The sequence below is a fragment of the Mustela nigripes genome, chromosome 4 (assembly GCF_022355385.1).
Source record: "Mustela nigripes isolate SB6536 chromosome 4, MUSNIG.SB6536, whole genome shotgun sequence".
In the NCBI taxonomy this organism is placed as follows: domain Eukaryota; kingdom Metazoa; phylum Chordata; class Mammalia; order Carnivora; family Mustelidae; genus Mustela; species Mustela nigripes.
Genome location: NC_081560.1, coordinates 89,736,204 through 89,763,146, shown reverse-complemented (window position 1 = coordinate 89,763,146; position 26,943 = coordinate 89,736,204). Strand labels below are relative to the sequence as shown.

Here is a 26,943-nt window from a genome sequence, read left to right as displayed (position 1 = left end):
AAAAAATGCACTCACTGATGAGTAAACTGAGTCAACTTCTATTGCTTTTTGGTGATCTTTTAAGAATAAATAATAAAAGCCCTTGTTTACTTACCCAAAGGAGCAGTGTCCAGCTCCTTGGAGTAAAAAGTGATATCACTGTCTCAAAACACAATCTAGGTCCCTTAATCCTGCCTCTTTTGATCTCAAAAGGTGGTAACATTCAGTTCGGAGATCACTCATCTGTAAATTGCATCACATTATCTCCGAGTTATTTAAGAAGCATGCTCTGTTTGGTTTCAGGCATTTGAACCTGCTAAAGGCAAGAAGAAGGGTTTGCCACATAGTTCCAAAGGTCTTCCTCTTAACAAAGGCGTCAGAGAAAGCAAAATGATCGAACCCATTGGGAACCAGTACGTCGTAGCCAGGCCCGTGTATTCTGCAAATGCTTTCGGGGAGGAACATAAGAAGAAACAGAGACATCACAAGACCTTTCTGGATCATCTCAAAGGGTGTTGTAGGTAAGATATCTTTTAAGGTATTCGTATGAGGAATAAATGAAGCACGTTCTTCTAACTTTCCAAGCTCTCCTTTCTGGCATTAATGCATCACCTTCAGGGTCTTCTTATCTTTGATTTCCCAACCTCCTACTCCCTGCCAGGGCTGGAAAGGCAATCTCTCCAATGAACCCCATCTCAGCTCTCGACACAATCTCTCCATATCCGAACACTCAGAAATGAGGGCAGAGGAAAGTTCTCAACTGAAATGTTGTAAAAGTCAAGCTAAGGATGTCATATAAGCTCTACCATGGCTAAAGAAAATCAGCATTTTTCTTAAAAAAAAAAATCCTTTGGTAGTGACAGCGGTGGGGGGCACTCAATATAGGTAAGGAAGCGAGTGTCAGTGGGAAAGGTGGTGGTTCATTCTTGAATATAGTACCATCTTCACCAATTTTCCACTGCATTTAGGTGCCAAACTTACAACTGGATATGAATTAACTGAGTTGGGGATTTCAATGTTTTCAGCTGTTCCACACAGAAGGCCAAGAAGATTGCCCTGTCTTTGTTCCCCATAGCATCTTGGTTACCAACCTACCAGATAAAGGAATGGCTACTCAGTGACATTGTTTCTGGAATCAGCACAGGGCTGGTAGCTGTACTACAAGGTAACTTTTTTTGAGAGGTAATTGATATGTCCTCGAATTCATCCTTTTCATGTACAGAATTCAATGTTCTTTGATATATTCCCAAGGTTGTGCAATGATCACCATTACCTAATTCCAGAACATTTTTACCACCAGCACCATTCCCAAACCCTCCTGTCCAATTAGGAGTCACTTTCCATTATATCCATCCATCTCCCTGGCAATGACTTTCGGTCTCTATTGATTTGCCAATTCTGGGCATTTCATATAAAACAGAATCGCAGAAGATGTGGTGCTTTGTGTCTGGTTTCTTCCACTTGGCATCACGTTTTCAAGGTTCATCCATGTTGTAGCATGTGAGGGTAATTTACCTCTTTGCATGATGGGTAAAATTCTATGGTATGGCCAGACCACACTCTGTTGATCCATTTATCCGTTGATGGACATTTGTGTTGTTTTCTGTTTGGGGCTACTAGAAATAATGTTGTCATGAACACTTGTATACAATTTCTCGTGCGAACCTATGTTTCATTTCTCTTGGGTATGTACCTAGCAGTGTGACTGCTGTTACATGGTCACCCACTAGCAACATATAAGTGTTCAAATTTCTTCATATCCTTGCAAACACTTGTTATTATCTGTCTTCTTTATGTTAGCCATCTTCATGAGTCTGAAACTGTGGTTTAGATTTTGATTTCCCTAATGACTAATGATGCTAAACATCTTTCTAGTTGCTACCTGGCAATCTGTATATCTGTGGAGAAATGAATCTTTTGCACATTTTAAAATTAGGTTCTTTTTCTTGTTGAGTTATAAGTGTTCTTTATATATTCTGGATACTAGACCCTTATCCAAGATACAATTTTCAAGTCATTTCTCCCATTCTGTGGGTTGTCATTTCATTTTCTTGATAGTAATCTTTGAAACACACATTTTAAAATTTTGATGGATTTATTTGTTTTTAATTTGGTTGCTTAAACTGTAGGTGTCAGTTCTAAGAAACCATTGCCTCATCCAAAGTCACAAAGACTTACACCTATGTTTTATTCTAAGAGTGTTATGGTTTTAGCTCCTGCATTTACATCCTCGATCTATTTGCGTTAATAAAGTAACTGACTTTCAAGGTAAAATCTGAAATATTTGAAGACTTCGAGAAGGACTCTTAGGATTCCTTTGCCTGAAATAAGGACCCTGATGCTTCTGTATTTACAGGCTTAGCATTTGCTCTGCTGGTCACTGTCCCCCCAAGCTATGGATTATATGCAGCCTTTTTCCCAGTTCTGGTCTACTTTTTCTTGGGCACTTCAAAACACATATCTGTGGGTAAGTGAATTTGTGGGCTAATGAATGCTCACATGGCTTTTTCTTTATTAACTCCACTTGACACACTCTGTATTGATTCTAGTTCTGCATAATCCAGGAGTCATCGTTTCTTGTAAGAACTGGGACTGGGGAAGTCCCAGTGGGGAAGGAGGGGAGAACAGCCGGCAATCTCTTTATCCACCACGTTATGGTTGAAAGACACCTATGCTTTAGGGATCCCTATATTGATTATAGTGCATTGTCTGTTAATTAGGTCCATTTCCAGTTCTGAGTATGATGGTAGGAGCCGTCGTTGTGAAATTAACCCCATCGGAGAGTACAGCTGCTCTAGAAATCTCTAATAGCTCAATGAGCAATGATTCTTCAACAGACGAGTATAAGGTGATGGTGGCTGCCACGGTCACAGTCCTTTCTGGAATCATTCAGGTGAGTGCTTTCTTGTGTAATTGGCCCTCCCCTCCCCGTGCTGCTTGTCCTCACTGGTACACATCTTTCTGTTCTGTCTCCTTCCTGCCCACCCCGCCCCCACTCTTTTCTGGGCTTGCATTCCACTCTCAGTGGCCCATAGGAAAGGAGAGGGTCTCCTCACCCCAACCCGAAGCAGAGGAGCAGATCCACATTGCAAAGGTGAGGGAACACAGGTCTAGGGAGAAGGAAAAATAGGAAAAGGGAGGCACCAGTGGTGAGAAGTGAAATACCTAATTCAAGTCATAATGACACTGGTGTCTTTGGAACATTTTTTTTTTTTTTTCTGATTCCTCAGGGAATGTAATCTAGCTGGAAGGATTTGGGGTTAAGCACTTTGATCTGTCCATCTCAAAGACTTCAGGAAAGCTGAAGAGAATTATGGAGGGGCTAAAGCCTCCCTCCCAAGCCACACCCCCGACTCCACTGCTGGTGAATAGTGAATAGTGAGAATGGCATGGATTCCTCAAGAGGTTGGCTGAGTTTCTGATGAGTGATATTGGCTAAGACCATTCCTTAAAGAAAGAGAAAGTGAGTTTAAACAAGGACATTAGTGGTGTGCCCACCTGACAGACAACATGGCCAATTCTTTTCTGAATCTAGTGCCTTTGCATGTCTGCAGTTCCGGCTACACAGAGACACAAATGGAAAGGCAACCCGGGGACCCAAGGGAAGGAGACTCTGTCTGTGCATGTCATTGCAAAATACTGAGGCTTTGGGGGAATGAACAACTTTGATCCCCCACTAAACCCAAGCACTTCTGAGATTCTGTACACAGTCACATACCTCTTAGGAAAGTCAAACAACTTGTTTGAGGGTGTATGAATAGAGGTTCGCCATGAATGCCATAGCAGCCAGCAAGCCACTTAAAATTACATAGGAGGGGGTACCTGGGTGGCTCAGTGGGTTGGGCCTCTGCCTTTAGCTCTGGTCGTGGTCTTGGGGTCCTGGGATCGAGCCCCACATCAGGCTCTCTGCTCGGTGGGGAGCCTACTTCACCCTCTCTCTCTGTCTGCCTTTCTGCCTACTTGTGATCTCTCTCTCTCTCTGTTAAATAAATAAATAAATAGAATCTTTTTCAAAGTTATATGGGAAAAGTTATGAGGGCTGGTGTTGGATAGGATTTAACTCTGAAAGGTATATGGGTATGTCTTCTAAAGATACAGCACCTTGAAGAGGAAGAAGCTTCTTGGGGTGGATGAGACTTACATGCTCCGTGAACGCTCTGTCACATTCTGCCTTGGGAGTTGAATGGGGGAAGGAGGGAGAGGGAGGAACCCGGAACCTGCGATGTTCTGGGAGGCAAGGGCACCTGCTTCTTCATTTACATACAGACGGAACCTTTACATTTTGGATCCTTCCCCCTGCTGGTTCTCTAGTTGCTGAGGTGCACCTGTAAGGCAGACTGCCAAAGGCCTTTGCCCTTCTCTTTCCAGTTGCTCATGGGGGTCCTGCGGGTCGGATTCTTGGTGATCTATTTATCGGAGTCCCTCATCAGTGGCTTCACCACAGCTGCTGCGGTGCACGTCCTGGTTTCTCAGCTCAAGTTCATGCTTCAGCTGACGGTCCCAGCACACACTGATCCATTTTCAATTTTCAAAGTAAGTAGTCCTTTGGCCTTGAACAATCGAAACACGTGATATTTACTATCCTGTTTCTGGGAGGCTTTCCTTTCATGACTTCCACGTGGGGCTTCCCGACCACTCCCGAGAATCCAACAGGTTGTGAAATTTAGTCACATTCAGAAAAAGTTAGGGGCCAAGGGAAGAACACTGAATATTGAACCGCATCTACCATCTATCTAGCTAACGTGAACAACGCAAATCAGGTACCACGTCCCTGAGATTTGACTCTGAAGTATTATTTAAAAGAAAAATAATCTAGGTTCATTATTACAGGCTTTAGTATTTTGTTCCACGATTTAAAAATCCCCCCCCCCAAATCTTCTCTTGAAAGAAGTGTACTGAGTGATAGCATTTCTCTATGTCTAAAAAGCAGGTCTTGTTCTTTGAAAATGGAGGTGCTTCAGACACCTGTATGCATCCCTGTTTATAAAGCAAAAGGAAATTAACCAATATGTGACTAGGACAGTGTGCCTGGGGCTTAGTGATTCTCAGTTCTCTCTTTTTGTCCTGCTGAATCTCGCTGAAGTTTTGCCTGTTGTATCTGTCTTTGCCCAAAATTAGCTCTTAGTTCTGCTGATCTTTTCTATCATTCTTTTAGTCACGAATTCATGTATTTCCACTCTGATCTTTGTTATCACCTTCCTTTTATGAATTTTGGGCTTATTGGTGCTTCTGTCAAGACGGTCTTCGGAGCTGAGACAGAGTTTGCTCCGTATTGGAACCAGCCCTCTCTCACTCCCATCCAGAGCTACTCTAGAAGGGGAGTGTTCGAGGAGCAATTTGGGATCTAGTGTGGGCCTGCTTGAGCTCTCTGGATCCCATGGATATGGGATCCAACTGGCTATAAAAATTAAAACCATGCTCTGTGCACTATTAGCCAGGAAATGAGTTTCCAAAAGTAACACAGACAGTTAACTATAAATTGTGAAGGGCTTAAGCTTAAAAAAAAAAAAAAAAAAAGGCCAGGAATTAAGGGATACATGCTAAGAAAACTATCGGGGAGCAGAGGGTATTCCCTGGATGGAGAAATGATGCTGATTATAAAATAATAACCCATAAGACCTAAGAGCAGAAGAGACAAGTTGTAAAACTGTGAAAAGTTACCAGGGAATTTTGACACCAGCCAAAGATATTCCCCACAAAAAGGCTACGAGCGTCCCTATACTAACAGACTGCCAGTGCTATGTTAACTTACTCATTCATGGTTAACTTGAGCAGAATAGGGAATCACTCTTCTACCCATGCCAGTCCTTCTTGCCTCAATTTTTTTTAATCTGTCTGGAAATAATCAAATATTGCATCCAAATTATACGTCAGTATAATGCTTGGGAAAGAAATGAAACAAATGAATAAAGAAACAAACAAAAAGTAGAATCAGAATGTATAAATACAGAGAACAAGCTGATGATTGCCAGAGGGGCTGGGAGTGGGGGTTTGGGCCAAGTGGGTGAAGGGGAGCAGGGGATTCAGTTGAGTTATAGAATGAGTATGTCCCAGGAACAAAGGCACAGCATAGGGAATATAGTAAGAGAGATGTCAAATCATTCTATGGTACACCAGAAGCTAGCACTGTGTGTCAGCTGTACTCTAGTTAAAAAAAAAGATTACAAAAATAAAAATCAAAAGGATTCTTAAAAAGGAAGAAAAAATGTAGCACTTGGCTGTTTTTTGCTTTTATAATTTTAGGTACTGAATTCCGTATTCACGCAAATAGAGAAGACCAATATCGCAGACCTTGTGACCTCCTTGATTATCCTAGTGATTGTATTTGTGGTTAAAGAAATCAATCAGCGCTACAAAGCCAAACTTCCAGTGCCCATCCCAATTGAACTCATCATGGTAACTGATCATCTTAAGGCTTTCCTTCGTAATTCATTAGTCTCCTGTTTTTATGTTGAAAACCTTCAGGAGGTTTTAGTGGGGTGGATGCCTTCTCTGCCATTTCTGGGTGTCAAATTTAGTATGGTTTTCTCTTCATTCTGAATGAATGACTTCCTTTGTGATTTGGGGTTCATTCTCTCTGTGGGAGACGAGGACGGCGCAGAGAACAAGGCCTCAGAGAGGCTTGGCAGACCCATCAGAGCTGCGATTCTTAACCTCTGGTGGCTGAGGATAATTGTTGCAGAACTTTTTTTTTAAAAGAAGCAAAGCCAGGGCTGGAGATTCTGATCTAAGAAGACTGTGCGTGATCTCTCATAATTCTAACTTGGGCAATTTGCAACTTTGCAGACTGTGATCGCAACAGGTGTGTCCTATGGCTTTGACTTCGAAAACAGGTTTAAGGTGGCTGTGGTTGGGGAGATGAAGAGAGGGTAAGTGTGTCTTTTATGGTGGCCTCTCCCAGCACTGACTAGACAGCGAGCAGTAAGTGGGAAGGACTGTGAGCCAAACGCATTCATCCGGCTCAGAACCCTCCCTCCCCCACGGGAGGATGAGGAAGGCGCTCTACTCTCCTTCTAGGAAGGAGCCACAAAGGCTCTGTGGTTCTTAATATCAGAAAGTCTGTCTTTGTGGAAGAACTCACCAACCAGATGAGCAAGGATTCACACAGAGGGAAAGTGTAGTGGTCAAAGTAAAAAAAAAAAAAAAAAAAAAAAAAAAAAAAGGCAAATCAAACCTGCTTCTCCTCCTAAAAAGGAACCAAATGAAACCAGATTTCCTTGCCCATCGATTACTATAAACAATGTGCAGTGTTTTGTTGGAGGTGACTAGAGCCAAGTTCTGACAGTTCAAACGAGACACAGAAGGAATATCCGTAGCCCATTGCTTGAGCGAACTGGATAGGCACACTCTGTCCTTCCTCGTGATCAAATTCAAAACAAGACTGGAGCAACCGTGAACACTGTGGAAGGATAGGAGGTCCCGTTCATACAAGGACTTTGAAAATGCATTTGATTGCATTGCCCTTATTGGGCTGAGAAGAGAGATCCAGTTTTGTGTTTTCTTCTCTCTGTCCTCTGACCAGAGCATCAATTTCTTCCAATTGGCTTACCAAGGACAGGCTATGTTCCTGTTTAAAACAAACAAAGACAAGACCCCCCCCCCACGCTGAAGGAGTAGTGGAGAATTCTAGGAATCAGCATATATATGCATTGTTGACTTTAAAATAACCAATTTTTCAAAAAAGGAAACACGTGCAAAAATATTTTTATCACAGATAGTCATTTGTTACACTTAATGAACCTCAGGCACCATTTTTCCTTTAAAAGATTCTTGAGTAAGAATTCGTCTGAAACTGAAAGACTATTTCTGGGATTTCTCTCCACCTGTAACTTGCAAGTGATTACACTTTACTGTAAAGTCTTGGCAGACAGAAACTACTGAGACAGATAGACATAGATACGTACATACAAAATTAAAGAGGACCTTGCCAGAAAGGATTTGGGAAATAAAACTTAAACTTGAGATCACTGAGTTACAATCTTTGAGACTCTTCCTAGTAAATAAATCTTGAGTGTCAGCAGACCTCTATTCACAGTGTTTGCGGGCAGGGGAAGGAGTAACTCACATTTATTAATCATTACATTCCACAGAGAGGCCATGTAGCCTGGTAGGCAAGCTCGCCTGTCCTAGAGGCAGCGTACCTATGATTTACTTCTGAGTTCCTTTTTGATTTGGGGCAAATAACTACACTCTATGCCTCCATGTCCTTGGTTCTAAAAATGGGGCTAAAAGTAGTAGCTATTACATTGGATTCTTGTAAGGACTGAGTGTGTTCATACCTGTGACATGCGTGTTTAAGTGTCTGTCCCACAGGGAGTGTGGATCTAAATTAAGGATTTAGGATCCTTAATTTAGGATCTAAATTAAGTACTAGGCTCCTTACATTCTTTTTCCACTCTAAGTTTTTCTGGGTGATGATTGAGTGGGCATTTTTTTTTTTAAGATTTTATTTATTTGAGAGATACAGTGCACTCATGTGCAAGAAAGCACAAGCAGGGGGAGGGGGCAGAGGGAAAGGGAGAAGCAGGTCCCTGCTGAGCAAGGAGCCCAATATGGGGCTCTATCCCAGGACCCTGACATCACGACCTGATCTGAAGGCAGAGGCTTAACTGAGCCACCCAGGCACTCTGAGTGAGCATTTTAAATTTCTGGTGATCACTAATAGAATATAATTGGGAAATAATGACTATTAATTACTACTAATCTGCTGTTAAAAGTATGACACCTTAGAAGTGGTTTTGTGAACACACACGGAAAGTGTGTCATCGAGACAGTCAAGGAGACATGGAGAATGTATTCAGATTCTAGAGGGATCCCGATGATTATAGCTAATAACCACTTCACATCTCCTAGTGTGTAAATAGTATTCATGGCTATTATTTTATTTGGCACCGCCCCTCACAAAAATTATGATGAAGAGAAAACAAGTGTGGTATTCTCCCTTTACAAAGGAGGAAGCTGGCTCAGGGAGGGGAAGTAGCAGAGCCAGGAAACGAATCCCAGTTTTCAGACTGTAAATCTCCATCACTCCGCTCTGTCTCTGGTATTTAGAGGCTAGGACAAAAGAATAATAGCAGGCTTCTGGAGACTTCGGTATAAAAAGCAAATTTCAACTGCATTGTCAATTCGGGATATGTTTTTGGAAAAAAAAAAAAAAATTCCAGACTAACATTCTGATTCATGGCACCTCGTGGTACTTCTTCAAAATTAAGGCTGCAAATATGTGAACACGGTATTCATAAAACACGAACAGCAATGAAGAAAAAGTCAAATGGCTCCAATAAACTTACTTTGAATAAGATTTAGGTCAGACGCACATGTTGACAGGAAGGAACTGAGCATTTCAGTCAAGGGATGTTGACCCAGAGATACTCGGCCCTTTTATAACACAGTTAGCAAATATCATTTGACTGTTCTAAATCCATGAGGTACAAATGCAGAAGGATCTTCTCTGAATGTTTCCCTGACACTGTGTGACTATAAATGGTCTTCCCTGTCAGAGCCACGGTTGGCTCCAGCACTCCTGTGGGTCCCAGGGCAGAGTCCAAGGCCCATGTGTTTGCTGAGGGTTTTTCATGGAAGGTATTGTTATTGATGGAGGGAAGACTCTCTCGCTTTGCTTGTCTTTAATTGTGTTTGCTCAAAGACCTTCATCCATGGTAACTACTGGAGGGATTGTGGGTGATGCTTTTCAATCCCATGTAACAATACAAGTGGAATCTAAGACATTTTGCATGAGGCTTATCGGGATATAAGTGTACCTTCTAATGCGGCTATACTAGCAAAAATATCAGATGCACCACTATTGTGGGACTGGGTTTGCATTCTGGTGTCAAATTCAGGCAGCTCTGCTTTTCAACAGTAAGATAACAGATTCGAAAGTTTGCAGCGGTGCTCAAAGCTTGCTGGTTGCACTCCAAAATGAGACCAAACTCAGCCTTGATGGCATTCCCTCATGGATTTGCCCAACAAATATTGACCACGTGATGTTCACCAAGAAGACTGCTGGGTCTTGGTCACAGAACGATGAAGTAGTCACAGTCCCTGCTCTGTGTCTGGGAGAGAGCTGTGGGGGAGGTGGGGTAAGGAAGGGAGGTATCCAGGGCTGGAGAAGCACAGAGAACTTCACCTACCCCTGACTTTGGTGGGGAGAGAAGACTTTCTAGAAGGAGGGATGGTGATGAGGAGAAAAGTTCAGGCAGAAGGAAGAGCAAATCAGAAGTTTCCAAGGTGAGAGTACAGATGATTTCTTTTTTTTTTTTTAAGATTTTATTTATTTATTTGACAGACAGAGATCACAAGTAGGCAGAGAGGCAGGCAGAGAGAGGAGGAAGCAGGCTCCCTGCCAAACAGAGAGCCCGATGCAGGGCTCGATCCCAGGACCCTGAGATCATGACCTGAGCCGAAGGCAGAGGCTTAACCCACTGAGCTCCCCCAGGTGCCCCCCAGATGATGTCTTTGAGAAACAAACAAAAGCGTGGTATGGTTGGAGCCTCACTTCCGAGAATGATAGTGATTGAGCAGGAGTGGGGGTTGGGAAGGGATAGATGGGGAAGGAATCCCCTAAGGAATTTGGACTTTTCCTGAGGACAAGTGAGCCATTGAAGGCTGGTGATGCTCAGACTCGCCCCTTTTCCTTTCCAGATTTCAGCCTCCCATCGCACCCGACACGCAGATTTTCCAAGAGACCATCGGGGACAGCTTCGGCATTGCCATCGTTGGCTTTGTGGTAGCCTTCTCCGTGGCCAGTGTCTACTCCCTCAAATACGATTATCCGATCGATGGCAATCAGGTAAGTTTACAACCTGGGCTGGGCCTCTTTAGGCAACTTCAAGTAATACTCTGTGGACATCGCACCATCGCAGTGCCATTTCTAAAAAAGATTCCTCTTTGTTCTCCTGCCAGGAGTTAATAGCCTTGGGACTGAGTAACATATTCAGTGGATCATTCAAAGGCTTTGCTGGGAGTACCGCCCTCTCCAGATCGGGGGTTCAGGAGAGCACTGGGGGCAAAACACAGGTAGTTGAGGGTCTTCAATGCAGGGGCCGTCCTGGCGTTGGGACCAACTGACGACTCCAAGCTGGGGGCGGGGGGGATGTCGATTTTGTAATGACAATCTTTTCATCTTTACAGATCGCTGGGATTCTCTCTGCTATCATCGTGCTGATTGTCATCTTAGCCCTTGGATTTCTTCTGGAACCACTACAAAAGGTAACGCTCATCTCTCTTTGGGTTCTCTCTCTTTCTCAGCTTCGGGTGATGATGAATCAAGGACCCTGGCTCTTCCATTCTGGAAGTGCAAACTAGACAGGAAAATGCGAGCACTGCAAATTTTCGAGTACCCTTCCTGGCCCGTAGTCTGAGGCCAAAGTCTTCGGCAGCATTTTATGAATGCTAGGAACGCAAAAGCCCCAGCTCCCTTATCTGCTCCGCTCTCCGCATGTTTGTAAGCCCTGAAAATAATTAATGTTTAGACAGAAAGACGGCCAGGTGCTACAGCTTCTATGTGGATTGATGGAAGTGAAGATTCCCCTAGAGGCTGAGGTCATCGGGGCCTCTATCAAGTTCAGAGAGTGGTGCTACCAGCCGCACAACCCGTTCTCACGGATCCACCCTGCAGTTTCCAGGGTTTGGTCAGACTCCAAGACCAACACTCTCAGGTTGTAGGCTGCGGGGGCCCTCCACACAGACCTCACACCGTCACCCTCTTGCTCCTTGGTCCATCTCTCCTGAACTGTGGTTTTTGAGGGTTTGGGTTCATGCTTTGTAAATGGCTGAAACCCCCCAATTAAAGAAGTAACACTAGACCCTGGAAAACAAAGGATCTGTAGGAAACCAGACAACAGTAAATACCTTGTTTTTTGTGGAGGTGATGTAATTTTGAGGTGCTCCATGGAACATTGGCCCTTAAGTCCTGGAGACCTCCTTCTAATCCAGGTTCTGCCTCTTTTTCTCTGTGTGCTTTTAGGCAAATTACTGAACCTCTCTGAATCTCACATTCTCCATTTGTAAAAATAGGGAGGAAAACAGCACTTGCCTCACAGAGTTGCTGTGAAAACTAAATGAAATAATGCACATTAAGGACTTGCATGGGACAAGCACTTAATAAATGTAGCCATTATTGTTAGTATATTTATTGTATTGTTATTATTCTACAAACATTATATTATACTTCTTACTACAAAGGGCACAGAGATTGGACACAGCCCATAGTGTTTCTTGGTTGATATCTAGGCCTTTTCCCTTGCTGGTTGGTAGCTAGAAAGTGAATCTGGTCCCAGGTTTCCAGACTAACAGTGTGATCATCCTAAAGAGCCTCACTGGACAACTCTGTCTTCAAGCCATGCAGAGTACTCACTGCCAAGAATATGTGTTCTCTACAGTCTAGCCTACTACTTTCCAAAGGAACGGCATTGAAGGAATCATGGAGTCTCCAACAAAGAAATAGAATGTCTATCTCAGTAAAACTAAGTGCACGCGCAACCCCCCTATTAGAGAATTCTGCCCTATTGTGCTTCTTCCCAAGGGTACCCTTGGGCTCTACATTGCCCATGTTGACTTGGCCGACCTCAAGAAGTCATGCCAGTTAAAAACCTATTTCTGTCATGAATAAAGCACACCCCAGGACATTGTCCATGATGTGAGTCAAAGCCCCACTGACAAAGGATCCGTGTGATGAGTTCTACTTAGGCCATTGTATCTGTAGTATCTGTTTGACCGGAATAGCTAGTTTGCTTCTCTTTGTCATGTGAACTATGCAAAATAATCCACAAGAGGAGCTGGTGATAAATGAGTGCCGAATAAGCATCAACAGTTGTCAGCATCTTTTAAAAGATTTATTTATTTATTTGAGAGAGAGACACAAGTGGGAGGGACAGTAGGAGAGGGAGAACGAGAACCTCAAGCCACTTCCTGCTGAGCGTGGAGCCTGACACCGGGCTCGATCCCAGGACCCAGATGTCAGGGCCTGAGCAGAAACCAGATGCTTAACCCACTGTGCCACCCAGGTGTCCCTGTTCTTATCATTTTATACCCATTTAATCCTTTACATCAAGTACAGTATGGAGACCTGATTCCTGATAAAAATTGTCCCTGTTCCTTTCTGTGGCTTCTCAGTGCTCTGTAATCTTTACTCTTTAAAGGGCTCTCTTGTGTCTGTATTGCAATAAAAAATTTTAAAAATTGTTTCTCTGGGGAATACTGACCAGGTGAGAAAAAAACGCCTGATGGAAAGAGAAGGGGTAATCCTCCTCGGCAGTGGGCACCTGACATGCTCTATCCTTGGGTCCCCCTGCAGAGGGGCACAGCCTACAGTGTCTTGTGTACCCACCTCACCCACCCAGCACAGTGGGGACATCCTACAGCTGCTGCCGTGCATGATCAGAACCAGGACAGGGACACTGGCACCGTACTGTCCACAGACCCTACTCAGTTTTCACGATTTTGTAACTGGCATTCATTTGCGAACTAACTAGTTCTAACCAGTTAACCAGTACTTAACTAGCAACTTCCTTTTCATTGTCACACTCAGTCTGGAGTCTGCTTGAGATTCTCTCCCTCTTTCTCTGCCCCTCTCACATGCACATGTTTTCTCTCTCTCAAATAAATAAATGAATGCTTTGTAAAAAAAAAAAAAAAAAAAGTTGAATGCTGATCATCCTCAAAGGTTTGAATTATGATTCTGGGTACTGCAAGTTCCCCAAGTTTGGTTTTTTTTTTAAACAAAGAGCAACCCCTTCTTCCTACCTCCAATAAATAAACACACATTAGACTATCTCTGATTGGGAAAGTTTTATTTCAAGCATTGGTCTTAAGATCTGCCTGCCTCTGTCCCAAGGTACAGGCCAGTAAGTGCTTTCCTCTACCCAGAGCCCAGCACTGTCACCATGGTGGGGACAAATGCATCCCTGGGAATAGGTCAGAGTCTCAGGCCTGCTATGTCCTGTGGGGCACTAGACACCAGAAAAGGGGTGTGTTCTGGGCTTGGCTTGGAGGCCCTTTAAAGGACAGACTTATCTACAACCTTCACCCTTATTTCTGTATGACTTATTTATCTTCAAGTACATCTGCTGTTTGTGTTTTTTTGCAGTCTGTCCTGGCGGCATTAGCACTTGGGAACTTGAAAGGAATGCTGATGCAGTTCACAGAGATACGGAGACTCTGGAGGAAGGATAAGTATGATTGTGTGAGTAGAGGTGGTCGGTGGTATTTAAGAGACAGAGAAATCAGAACAATATGCTGATTTCGGACTCTATGCTGAGCAGAGAACCCAACTGGGGCTCTATCTCACGCCCCTGACGTCCCCGTTTGGAGTGGGGACCAAGAATCCAAGGCCGAACCAACCAACAATGCCACCCAGCTGCCCCTTCCCTTGCTATTTTTAAACTGTATACTCTAATGATCCTTCTTTGGGATTTTAATTTAAAAGGACAGGCCACTTGCAAGAAGGAGATGCTCCATGAAACCCTAGTGGGATATGGTTCCTTCGTTTTTCATTACATCGGATGTTTGTTTCCAAAGAATCTGCAACATCTTTAAATTCTGAACATCTCTTTTGGAAATACCCTATAAAGTCTCCCCCTGCTCTTGACATGCCTTGTGATGAGACGCAGAGTCCATAATTTTATCAGGATCAAAGTCTGGGGCATAAAAAGGTTGTTAACATATCCTATAGTACTTAACAAGCATAAAGTAATTAGCTGTACTTGGTTTACTCTTGTTCCTGGTAGATGATTGTTGGGGATTTTAGCACCCTTTTGACATGCTGACATTCTTGTGCAGATAGTGGCCATTTTTTTTTAATTTTTTATTTTTTATAAACATATAATATATTTTTATCCCCAGGGATACAGGTCTGTGGATAGTGGCCATTTATTAAATCGGCAGGCCACCAGTAAGAAATTGTTAGAAGCGTCGTCAGTTACTTTGCTGATTTTAACCAACAGCTGTTGGTTCTACAGTTTTAATTGTGCCATATAGACTCAGTTACTTCCTTCACTGGGTCAGGACACACTCTCGGGGAGCCTGGGTGGCTCAGTTGGCTGAGTGTCTGCCTTTGGCTTGGGTTGTGATCCCAGGGTCCTGGGATCGGGCTCCCTGCTCAGAGGTGAGTCTGCTTTTCCCTCTACTTGCTGCTCCCTGCTTGTTCCCTCTCTCTCTCAAATAAAGAAATAAAAATATTCAATTTCAAAAAAAAAGAAATGATCTCTTGAGGCAGGTCGCTTGTTCTGCACACTTCCAGCCCCTGCTTTGGCTCTAGACGTTCATGCTTTCTCAAAGCTCTGGACCTAAGACACTGTGGTTGAGTCAGAGTAAATTGTAGTGCGTGTGTTGCCTTCTTTTTACAGCTAATTTGGATCATGACCTTCATCTTTGCCATTGTCCTGGGACTCGGTTTAGGCCTGGCAGCTAGCGTGGCATTTCAGCTTCTGACCATTGTGTTCAGGACCCAATTGTGAGTGTTCATCATGCTCTGCCTCCATGCAGACTTGGACCTGCCTGTGGGAGGGGGTCAAACATCACAGTTTCAGGGGAAAGTAGTTTAGTTGACAGGCATGCCCATCTATCAAGACCGGCTGGTCCGTTGTTCCTCGTGTGGCTCCCCTCAAGGCCTGAAGGGCCATAGACATGTCCTGACCTCAGAGCTTCAGCCCAGATCCCACCAGCTATTGATCTGTCCCCTGCTTTGCCACCAATTCAGAGAAATCGTATGTACTGCAGAGTGTCTTTGCCCAGTGGAAACTGGAAGTCATTATCCTCTGAGCAGGTGTCAGGTCTTTGCCATAGTCTTGCCATAGTCTTGCCAGACATGGAAATGGGCTCCAGAGAAGACTGTGGAATTTTCCATGTCTAGTGGAGGGTTGTTCCTCTTTACAGGTTGCTGGATTGTTCTCCCATCTAAAAACGGGGCTGGGCTAGAGAACTTCTCAAAGGCCCCCATCATCCAAAAAATCCACAAAGACTAGTTAGCATTCTTGATTCTTAACAACCAGTCCAAACATCTTCCTGATTCTTAAATCTCTGCCATAATGTCACCATTATAATGTCTCAGCCTATGTTGGATGGCATGGTGTGACAGAGAAATAGGCTTTTTGGTGGCTCAGGAGTTCTAGGACAGAAGGTGGGGTGGTTAATGTTAATCTCCGGCTGATGGAATATATTTATGTTGAAGTGTTCCTGCCTCCTCTGATTCCGTCATCTTTTCATTCATTTCTCGGGGACCCGTCCATCACAGAGACAGACCGAGTAGTTGTAGGCAAAACATTGTGCTTCTCCATGCCCTCATCTGTACAACTGGATGATTGTATCAATTTCACTGAATAACTAGGGTATTCTGAACCCAAAGAGCAAAAGCATATGGGAGCACTTTGTAAGCTTGATGGTGGTAAATGGAAGGCGTTGTTCTGGGAGAGGTAAAACAAGGTGTTTGGCCCCCAAGCTGTCCAATGACATGCTGATTCCCCAGCCTTTTACATTTTGAAAGTGAGCCTGCTCATGACCTTGATTTGCTAGGAGAAGTCAGTGTTAGCCTTACGGGCCTTACCCACGCTCACGAGTGATTCACTTGGTGTCGGTTTTCCCTACAGTCCAAAATGCAGCACTCTGGCTAATGTCGGAAGGAGCAACATCTACAAGAATAAGAAGGATTACTCGGACGTAAGGAAGATCTGTTTTTTACTTTGACTTGCTGACAGATAGTAATATGAGTCCTGTGGGCCTGTCTCATGTGACTTCTCTGCCTCACAGATGTACGAGCCAGAAGGGGTGAAGATCTTCAGGTGTCCGGCCCCCATCTACTTCGCAAATATTCATTTCTTTAAACAGAAACTTATTGATGCTGTAAGGTTTGAAGTTGTGACTTTTTTTTTTTGTTTTTTGGTAATTCCACCATATATCTAGGAATGAAATGTTTGCTCTGTAACCAGAGGGTGACTGATTTCACATATGTTGAAGTTGGATTGTGTTCATGTTTTTCTGTCCCGTGTTCCAGAGCAGGTGAAACTGCTTTATAAGGGGTCTATTAATATGTTGGGAAATAAGGCCCTTTAGGATAAGGTTCAAAGCAGAGTCACCTTTTTTTTTTTTTTTAAGATTTTATTTATTTATTTGACAGAGAGAGCGAGAGCACAAGAAGGGAGAGCAGTAGAGGGAGAGGGAGAAGCAGGCTCCCTGGGGCTCAATCCCAGGACCCTGGGATCATGACCTGAGCCAAAGGCAGATGCTTAACCACTGAGCCACCCAGGAGCCCCAATTTCTGAATGTTAGTAACAGCACACAGGCTGAGCAGACCAAAGTCATTGACACAATGCCATCACTGTTGTTGTTTGAACCACTTCTACATTTTCTTACACATATTGTTATTATGTGCCCCAATCCCAACCCATCCCACTTAAAGTTATTAGAATTCTGTTACAGGATATTCAGCAGCATCCTATTCCACACTCTTGTAAGACAGCAATGGATTTTTCAGGTTGGCTTCAACCCGCTACGAATTCTACGCAAGCGCAACAAAGCTTTGAAAAAAATCCGGAAGCTGCAGAAGAAAGGCCTGTTGCAAGTGACACCCGTAAGTTTCTTTCTTTCTTTTTTTAATGGGAAAAATTATATTTTTGTATTTAACCACAAGTGAATTATCATTTCAACACGCACTGATTCCCGGAACCAACAAAACCTTAGCGCAGCGTAGACTGCATATACATCTGACAATTTGTGTGACCCAATTATATAGCATTTTAGCAAAAATCTTGTAGGCCTCCTTTGTTTTTCCTAAGGGCCTCTCAAGTCCAGTGAGGCTTTGATTATTTCCTAGGGATGAAACCAGTAAGTTTCTTGACCACATTTCTGGGTATTATAGCTAAAAACATGTAAAATGTATTTCAAGGTGTTGGTTCCATTCCTTTAAGTAAAATTCTAGATAAACCACATATGTCAGGTGTCGGTGTTGGTTTTTTTTTCCCAATGGCATCTTTGAGGGTCTCCTTAAAACTTTTGTTTTCCTGGGAAAACGTTGCTTCCCCGAAGGAAAGGGCTTGAGCTGACTTTGACTGTGAGCTTCAGAAACTCACTGGGTATTTTTTTTTCCTTTTTTTTTTTTTTTAAGATTTTATTTATTTAACAGAGAGAGATCACAATTAGGCAGAGAGGCAGGCAGAGAGAGAGGAAGGGAAGCAGGCTCCCTGCTGAGCAGAGAGCCCGATGCGGGACTCGATCCCTGGACCCTGAGATCATGACCTGAGCCCAAGGCAGCGGCTTAACCCACTGAGCCACCCAGGCGCCCCTCACTGGGTATTTTTGACACCGGCAATGTTTCTCTTGGTCAGAGCTATCAAGCGCACAATGTTTCTCTTGGTCAGAGCTATCAAGTGCATTTCTTGTCTTCTCTTGCAGAAAGGGTTCATATGCACCAATGATGGTTTTAAAGATTCTGACGACGAGCTGGACAACAATGAGATAGAAGAGCTGGACCAGCCAATCCACACCAGTGACCTGCCCTTCCAGATAGACTGGAATGCCGATCTTCCTCTCAACATGGTGGTCCCTCAAATCAGCTTGCATAGCCTTATTCTTGACTTTTCAGCGGTGTCATTTCTTGACATTTCTTCAATGAGGGGGCTCAAAACGGTAATTACTTTCTTTCTGAATGAACACAACTGATCAGTGGCCAAAGGTAAAAAGATAGAGTTGAAGAAAGATGGTTCTTTAGGTCATACACACTTACCCAGAAGCAAATTGTAATTTTAGGATAGTCCACACAGAGAGTGAGAGTGGGTGGGGTGCGTTTACTGAGCTCTTTGAAAAAGCATTTCCCAGGAGGCTGGCATATAATTTTGAAGACAACCACACCCGTATTTCTAACATATGCTGAACTTGCCACTGCACAACTATGCCCATATTCCTATGAAATCCCAGCTCTGTAGGACCTGCAGATCCTGTGGGCACTGTATTGAAGTTGTCCTGAAATACAGAACATTTGGGATGATCTTGGACAAAAGTGGAATAGCAGATCCTTTTGTTTTGTCTTTATCCATTACAAACTGACGAATTTTCACTTTGCTATCCGAAACCTCTCACTCACCCCCCATCACTTCCACCCCCCCAAAAAAGGAGCTATGTGAAAGAATCGATGTCATATGTGATTTAAAAATAGGACTAAAAGCTTCAGGTTGTACTCTGTTTTCTTTCCATGGTTCTGTGAGCATTTCTAAAATAAACTGGTTTCCAACAGAGATACAGAGAGAGACTAAAGAAAATTTAAGACATTCCACATTTACCCCTCTTTTTCTGGGGTTTTCACAGACATCTGCCTACATGAGAACTGAGCTAAGATAAGGTCTATTAAATATGGGTGAACTGAATACAAAATTAGAAAACTGAATCGATTTTGTTTCCCTCAGACTTTAAAAAAAATCTTAATATTACAGAACCCTCAAAACTGCTTGCTTTTTCTTTTCTTTCAGTTGTTTTAGCTTTGGAGAAAACACACACACACACATACACACATAACACACACACACAATTTGTTTCTGGTCCCAACAGTATAGCACAAAGGACAGGGACTCTGCCTTATGTTTCTTTAAAGCCCTTATCCTTGGCTCAGTGCCTTGTAAAGGTTTGATGCTTACTGATGATTGACAGTGATTTTAATGATCATCTAAAATGATCATCAGTAACTCTTCTTATCTTATATGACCTCACTCACATCACCACTGGTATTCATTCTTAGCGTAGGACCTGGAAAACAAATCAAGATTCACTGGTGTTACTACATCCAGTCACTGTGGACAGGAATAATAAACAGGTTACAAGGCATGGGGTTTTGGTTTTTCTACTTCTGTGCAGCAAGAAAACTCTGGTCAAGGTCATCCCATAAAGGAACTGGTTTTCAGATTAAATCAGAGCCCATCTTGCGAGTGGAAACAGAAGATTTCCCCATCATACTTCCCACAGGAATGATCATTTTTAACTTCTTTCTGAAGAGGAGAGTTCTTTCCTTTGGATTTATTTCCTTCCATCACAGAGCCTTGTTGTTAATTTTAGTGTCTCTTTATATGATTATCTCTTTTCAAAATGTAAAAGGTTCTCTAAGTAACACAATATCCATAAGTCATAATTATGATCATTTTATGTTTCTGACAAGTAAAACTGTTTCCTAAGGAAGATCTACTTTCTTTTTAACAGATTCTGCAAGAATTTATCAGGATCAATGTAGATGTGTATATTGTTGGAAGTGATGGTAAGTTGTTTTTATGTTCTGACAATCACTTCAGGCTCATGGCCAACTCTCAACATAGACGGCCTCTCCAAAGTATAGGTCTTGTTTATGATCTACTAATTATAATAACAATTTATATTAATATATACTAGTATATTAATATAGTAATTATATTATATATGACTTTATATGTATTCCCTTTATTAGGAAAATGGACTATAGTAAGTAACTGGTAGATAATAGGTCCAACAATCCAGAACCAGAGCATATCACTGGTCTATGAGCATATGTCCTATTTTGGCAGAATCCCAATTTTGTGTAAGCCATACTTGCTGCTCTAATCATTAGCCAAGGGAGATTAATTCACTAGGATTTTGCCTAAAGGAAAATGGGTTGATTTTCTTCTGAGAAGTACTAAAAGTTTTCCTCATTGGAATATTTTCCTTCTTATTAGGGCAATAAATGTTTTCTTTTATTAGAAAGGTATCCTTTTGTTCCAGAAAACACCATACTAATAGTACACTGGTATCGTACCATTGCGATCTCCAAACACCTTACCAAACAGCAATAAACTGCATGTTTGCAAACGGAAATTCAAATCTCCAGTCTCAAGAAGAGACCTGCAGCCGAACAATTACTTCTTCCTGTTATTCTTTCTTTCCCACCCTTCAGACGATTTCATTGAGAAGCTTGTACAGTGTGAATTTTTTGACGATGAAGTCAAGGACTCAATCTTCTTCTTAACAATCCATGATGCTGTCTTGCACATTTGGATGACAAAGGACTACAATGCTTCCAAGTTTAATGCCAGTCAGGTACCAGCTCTTTGGTGACTTTCACATTTATATAAAAACCATCTGTACTTCAGTTCCCCTTTCTTTTTCAACATTTTTTTTAAATGTTCCTAACCCATGATTCTATTCTGGTTCTCTCAGGAAAAAGAAATGAAATTTGATTTTACCATAAATACAAATGGAGGATTACGTAATCGGGAATGTCAGGTAAGATTCTTCAACAAGGTTAGCTGACATCACAACAACAACAAAAAAGACTGAAAAGCCCTTGTTTGAGCCACTGGGCCTCTTCCCTAGAAAACAGAAGCAATGCCAGTGTTCATGGGACTTTGGGAGAAAAGAAACCCAGACCAGTACAAAAAAAAAAGATAGAAAATAGTGATACTAGGTCTCTATTAATGCAATATTGAGCATACAGAGAGATCTTTATGTTTTCAGAGTACTTACAACCAAGATGTTATTCTACTCTTATAACAATCCAGGAGGCAGAGAAAGTTTGGCTGTTTCCACTTACAGATGAATTAGTGATGGCGCTGAGAAGCTCATACTCACTTCCTGCTTCCCAGGTACATGGGCAAGTCCCCACGACAGAGCCTGGGCCAACAGTGAAAGTGAAGTTAAGCTCCTCTCCTTCCTTACTAGAAGGTGTCAAGTTCATTTAACTGGGTAGTTCTATTTCATTTTAGAACATTCATTTCTAGAATATTCAGTCCTTTAAGGGAAGGTCTCCAGTCTGGGAAAAGCAGAATCACAAATCAAATTAGGGATCTGCTACAGGTCAGGTACATGGCAGGTGTGTCACATTCATTATCTCATCCTTACAACAATATGTGAAGAAAATATCATTTCATAAATGAGGAAATTAGGGAAGGCTCAGAGAGCTTAACTAATTTGCTTAAGGTCACACACCAACCAAAGTGACAGCAACAGGATTTGAAACAAGATCTGTCTGATGCCAAGCCCTGGGCTCTATTCTCTATGGTACACTGGTTCTTGGTGAAAGACTCATGGAATTAGGGATCCTGAGAAAGAATCTAAAGATTGCTATCAAGTATGAGAGGTGGCTGATGGTATTTCTCTTATTTGAGAAAAGGTTTAAGAAGAAACCAAAAAAAAAAAAAAAAGGAATTTAGATTAGAAATGAAGATGTATCTAGAATAAGATAACCCTAGGTCCTTATTAAAACTTATGCCAAATAAGAAGAGTTCAATGAAAAAGCCATTCCAGAAGTTAGGCCTGAATGAGAGACATTCGTAGAAAGCACCAGTCATGTTTCCAGCCAGCCATGTTTTCCAGGGCTGGATTCTAGAGAAATCCACATGGGTCACCTTGCCTGAGCCCCCTCTAAGTAGAGCCTTACAAGAAATCCTCTCCCCAGTAGCTGGATTCAGAACTATCACCAAGTTGGAAAGGATAAAGCGTAGAAACAGAACATATACCTAACGAGTCAAATCAAAGCTTCAGAACCAACCACCTAACAGAATGTAGTCGGGACCATCCTGTATCTGTCTCCACATATTAAAACAACAACAACAAAAATTTAACATGAACTCCTCACTACATTACTTAGAGAAAGACAAATCAGGCAACCAGCGGTGACCCACACATGGAAGCTGAATGTGCCCGGCCAGCACACAGAGCCCTTGGAGCTTGTGTGGCCACTGACACAGTTGTGAAGGGGGGTATTGCTACAACTGTTGTACTGTCATTTTGATTAAGTTAAATTAGGCCTTTGAAAGGTACCCTTACATCACAACATGGTATCACATGGGTCTCTGTTAACCAAGTAGCAGTGGAAGGTATGTGATCATTAAAATTCAAGACAAAAAATTTGTGGTTAGTTCTGGTAAATTCTAGGTCTTCATTTTAGCAAGATGGACCACATTTGCTGTAAGATCAGATTATTGAAAGGGACACATCTTCTAAGACCAGAACTTTTAAGAACCAGAACTTTCTATCTTCTTCCAGGTACCAGTTGAAACAAAATTTTAACCAAAATATAATTCAGATGGATCCTCACCTGTAATATAAAGAACAACTTTATACCCAGGAAGTTATTGATAAGTTCATACATTGTATGAAGAACACTTTTACTTGATGGAATTATGTTTCAAACTTTGGAACGAAATTGTTCTAGCATGGTACATTTTTCACATGTGTAGTATAAAATTATGTAAATACTCTTAATTTTATATCTTATAGGTTTATCAGAAGAAGAAAATGTTTTGTTTATATGTATTTTTATAGCACTGACAGATTCCCATCTAGGTCATGACCTTCATGCATAGATTTTGCAGTGTATTTACAACACTGCTTTGACTCTTGTAATTTATAGTTCATATGAATTTATTTCCATTTTTAAAAATTCCATTGTACAGTAGATATGTCTTGTTTTGTTAAATTTCTTGTTAGCTTTCAGAAATATGCCTGCTGAGGGTCCCCTCTGTAATGGCCTGGCTAAAAACCTGACACACGAGAATCATCTGAAACCTTGCAATGACACTTAACTTTGCCCAGAGTTCATGATTATCACTATAGCTTTTTAACACACCCAGCCACCTCCTACCCCCGTCTAAACACAATCCTTCCAACGCCATTATCTGTAACTGTAACTAGCTTTTAAGGCAAGTCCTTTCCTTCCACCTCTTAGTATGAGAATTGGATAAGCTAATGAAGATAGAAAATGAAAAAGCAAGAAGGTGGAAAGCAGAGAAAACATGACGGGTAACCAGCGCTTCCTGGTCTTAGAGGAAAGCGAAGATAGTAGGACAAAGACTGACTCTTCACTGCTGGTAATTTGGAACCCACAGGGCAGAGTGTCAGTTCTAGAGCTCAATTTAGCTGGAGGATGAGATTCCACACACACGCTTCTCTTTTTTGCTGGCATTGTTCTTGATGCAAAGTTGTATTTATTTTATGTAAAAGATACATTTGTAACTTTGTAAAAAATATCTTTGTCAATGAGAAAAGTCTCAATCCTTTTAAATCTCACCTCTAAAGCTTTACTGTCAAAGTACCCTTCTATAATCTATTAGTGTCTTTACTGAGTCTATTAGACTTAAAATCAGTGACAGTAAGGTAAAACAAAGGTTTATTTACATAGCTACTCTTAAAAATTAGAGTATAAGCACTCTTTGAAAAAACAGCTCTTAAATTTCTGAGTCATAGATACCTTACAGATCTTCATCCACCCCCACGGACTTTAGGGGACACACACACATACACTTTATATAGGATTTATATACCATGACTTTAACCCCATGAATGTCGAGTTAAGACCTCTTTGTAGAGGTCAGGGAGTGGAAATTGAGATCATAGGCCTGTTTTACTGATCATTTGGCTTGGGAATGGAGCAAAAGCCTGACATAGGATTATGGCTGATGTCTGCATCTTCCCAAATAAAGGGGCTCTTTATAAGCTTCTTGCTAATCAGTTTTTAACATGGAGCACTCCAAGCATTGCGCCTCCATTTCAATCTATTCAACTTTTAACATCTTAAGAGGTTCACTTATCCTCACACTTAAACGTTTTCTTCTCTTAGGCTTCTAAGATGGATATGTGGATATGCTTTCTGGGTAATGGGAACACATGGGGTTGGGCCTCTCCTTACCTAACTCAGAGCAAATGTTGAAAACTGGTACAAAAATCTGATCCCTTATTTAGGAAAAGGCCAAGAGATCATGTTGGAAGACAAAAAGAAAACTTACGTAAGTCAGAGCAAGCACTGAAGGGAAGAGGATATCCAGTGATGCAACTGGGAGATAGAGCAACTTGTGAAGAGACAGATACGGTACTGCAATTAAGGAAGGTTGCTGCTGATACATGCTGAGCAGTTTATCCTTAAAATTTTTCTAATGATTTAAGTATTTGATACACATTCTTGTCTAAATGCAGTACCTTACCATTTGGAAATGCAAATGAAATGTTCTTGACCATACACTGCATAAACTAGAACAGACCATAAGAATCTTTCATTCATTTTTCTGCCATGGTCACCTGCACATCAATCTACTGATCTTTTCCCCCAATCTGCTCCACCAGCATCTTTTATTGCCCCCACGAATGCCAACCCCATCCTTCCAGCTGCTTAGGTTGAAAAATCAGTCAGGAAATTCTATTGACTCTACTTTTAAGATCTGTCTAGAATCAATTCATTCAGGGCTCCTGGGTGGCTCAGTGGGTTAAAGCCTCTGCCTTTGGCTCCGGTCATGATCCCAGGGTCCTGGGATCAAGCCCTGCATCAGGGTCTCTGCTCCACAGGGAGCCTGCTTCCTCCTCTCTCTCTGCCTGCCTCTCTGCCCACTTGTGATCTCTGTCTGTCAAATAAATAAATAAAAATTTAAAAAAAAATTCTTTAGAATCAATTCATTCAGTTCTCAAAACGGACACCATAAGGTGGGTATTACGTTTGTCCCCATTTTTTTAGAAAAGCAAACTAAAGCAAGGCTCGAAGAGGGTAAGTAATTAGTCTGTTACAGAGTTGCCGGTAGCAGAGTCAGAGTTCAGCTTGGACAGTCCAACTCCAGAGCCAGGCTCTTCTTAATCATTAGGAAGCATCAACTCACTAAAGAAATTAACACCTGTCTAAAAACTGATCTAGCACAAGGCAGACTAAATTCAGGAACAATATAGACGCATTCTACGAATTTGTTCCAAAGTCACTAATTTCGTGTTCTACAATGAAAATGTACCCAGAGGGGCACCTAGGTGGCTCAGTCATTAAGGGTCTGCCTTCGGCTCAGGTCATGATCCTGAGATCCTGGGATCAAGCCCCACTTCGGGCTCCCTTCTCATCGGGAAACCTGCTTTTCCTTCTCCCACTCCTCCTGCTTGTGTTCCCTCTCTTGCTATTTCTCTGTCAAATAAATCAAACATTTTTTTTAAAGTGTACCCAGAAAAGCTATTAGGGAAACACATTATCAATGCCCAGAATCTAACAAACTTAATACTTCCTCGTTATGGCTGTATGTGTACGTATATTTTCATGATACATTTTTAAATTCCTTTTGGGGGGGGGGCTAATATCCTTTGAAAAAGAATATAAGAAACCTTTGGAGAAAAATTTAGGAATGATTACCAAGAAAAATCTCTAGATGAGTTAGAATGTGAGCTCCTAAAGGGCAGTGACCATATCTATTTCATTCACCATTTCATACATATACTGCTTAATTTATGCACATAAATTTATTACATTTTTATACATCATGTCCATTTATTACTTTATATATTCATCCTTCCACAAGTATGACCATCATCTTCTGTGTAAATTATTAAAACCTCTACTAGTCTCTCTTTACCTTCCTCATCTTTTCCAAACACAGAGCCAGAATAATCCTTCCAAAAAGAGCCAGATCATTCCATTCCTCAGAACTCCACGAAGGCTTCCCAGGTCAGAGTAAGGTCAAAGTTTATGATGGCCCAGAAAGCCTGTGATTTCCCCATTCCCTGTTATTACCTCTCTGACCTTCTCTTCCCGCTCGTCTCACTCATTCCAATCCAATCTCCTTACTGTTCCCCAAATATGCCAGATGCAGCCCCCACTTTGACCTTTACAGCCTGTTTGCTTAGAAAGTTCCACCCCATGATATCTACATGGCTAACTCTCATCTACTCCAGGGATTTTTTTTTTTTTTTTTATTTTGGGTGTAACCTCTACACCCAATGTGGGGCTCAAACTTACAACCCAGAAATCAAGAGTCGCATGCTCTACTAAGCTAGGCAGGCACCTGATTTAAAGAATTTTTTTTTTAAATTTTAAGTATTCCCATTTACTTCAAATTGTTGCTCAAATGTCTTCTCTTCAGTTCACTTAAAACTGCGAACCTCCCACTGCCGGATTATCCTTACTTTTCCTTTATCTCATAGAATTTTATCACACTTCCAACATGTTAGGTAATTTAATGAAATTTGTCAATCCTCTAGCTCTAAAGGCTTATGCACCCCAAGGGCTTAGCATAT

General features: G+C 41.9%; 1 protein-coding gene across 1 annotated transcript; it reads left to right on the top strand.

Moving 5' to 3' along the window:
• The first annotated feature begins 317 nt into the window (after positions 1 to 317).
• SLC26A3 (solute carrier family 26 member 3) lies at positions 318 to 23,226 on the top strand. The gene is made up of 20 exons (XM_059395773.1): positions 318 to 500; positions 1,005 to 1,144; positions 2,336 to 2,446; positions 2,700 to 2,872; positions 4,348 to 4,512; positions 6,223 to 6,375; positions 6,766 to 6,848; positions 10,624 to 10,771; positions 10,885 to 10,998; positions 11,113 to 11,190; positions 14,069 to 14,164; positions 15,327 to 15,433; positions 16,566 to 16,635; positions 16,726 to 16,818; positions 17,450 to 17,545; positions 18,367 to 18,600; positions 20,158 to 20,212; positions 20,864 to 21,006; positions 21,127 to 21,192; positions 22,954 to 23,226. The coding sequence occupies exons 1-20, from the start codon at positions 370 to 372 to the stop codon at positions 22,975 to 22,977; spliced, it is 2,280 nt and encodes a 759-aa protein (XP_059251756.1). The 5' UTR covers positions 318 to 369; the 3' UTR covers positions 22,978 to 23,226.
• The last annotated feature ends 3,717 nt before the right edge of the window (positions 23,227 to 26,943 follow it).

Bases quoted from the DNA above. Each gene is read 5' to 3' on its own strand.
- SLC26A3 (XM_059395773.1), top strand. From the start codon at position 370: ATGATCGAACCCATTGGGAACCAGTACGTCGTAGCCAGGCCCGTGTAT. The intron at 10,999-11,112 runs GTAGTTGAGGGT...TCATCTTTACAG, and splicing joins GCACTGGGGGCAAAACACAG to ATCGCTGGGATTCTCTCTGC. The intron at 16,636-16,725 runs GTAAGGAAGATC...TCTGCCTCACAG, and splicing joins ATAAGAAGGATTACTCGGAC to ATGTACGAGCCAGAAGGGGT.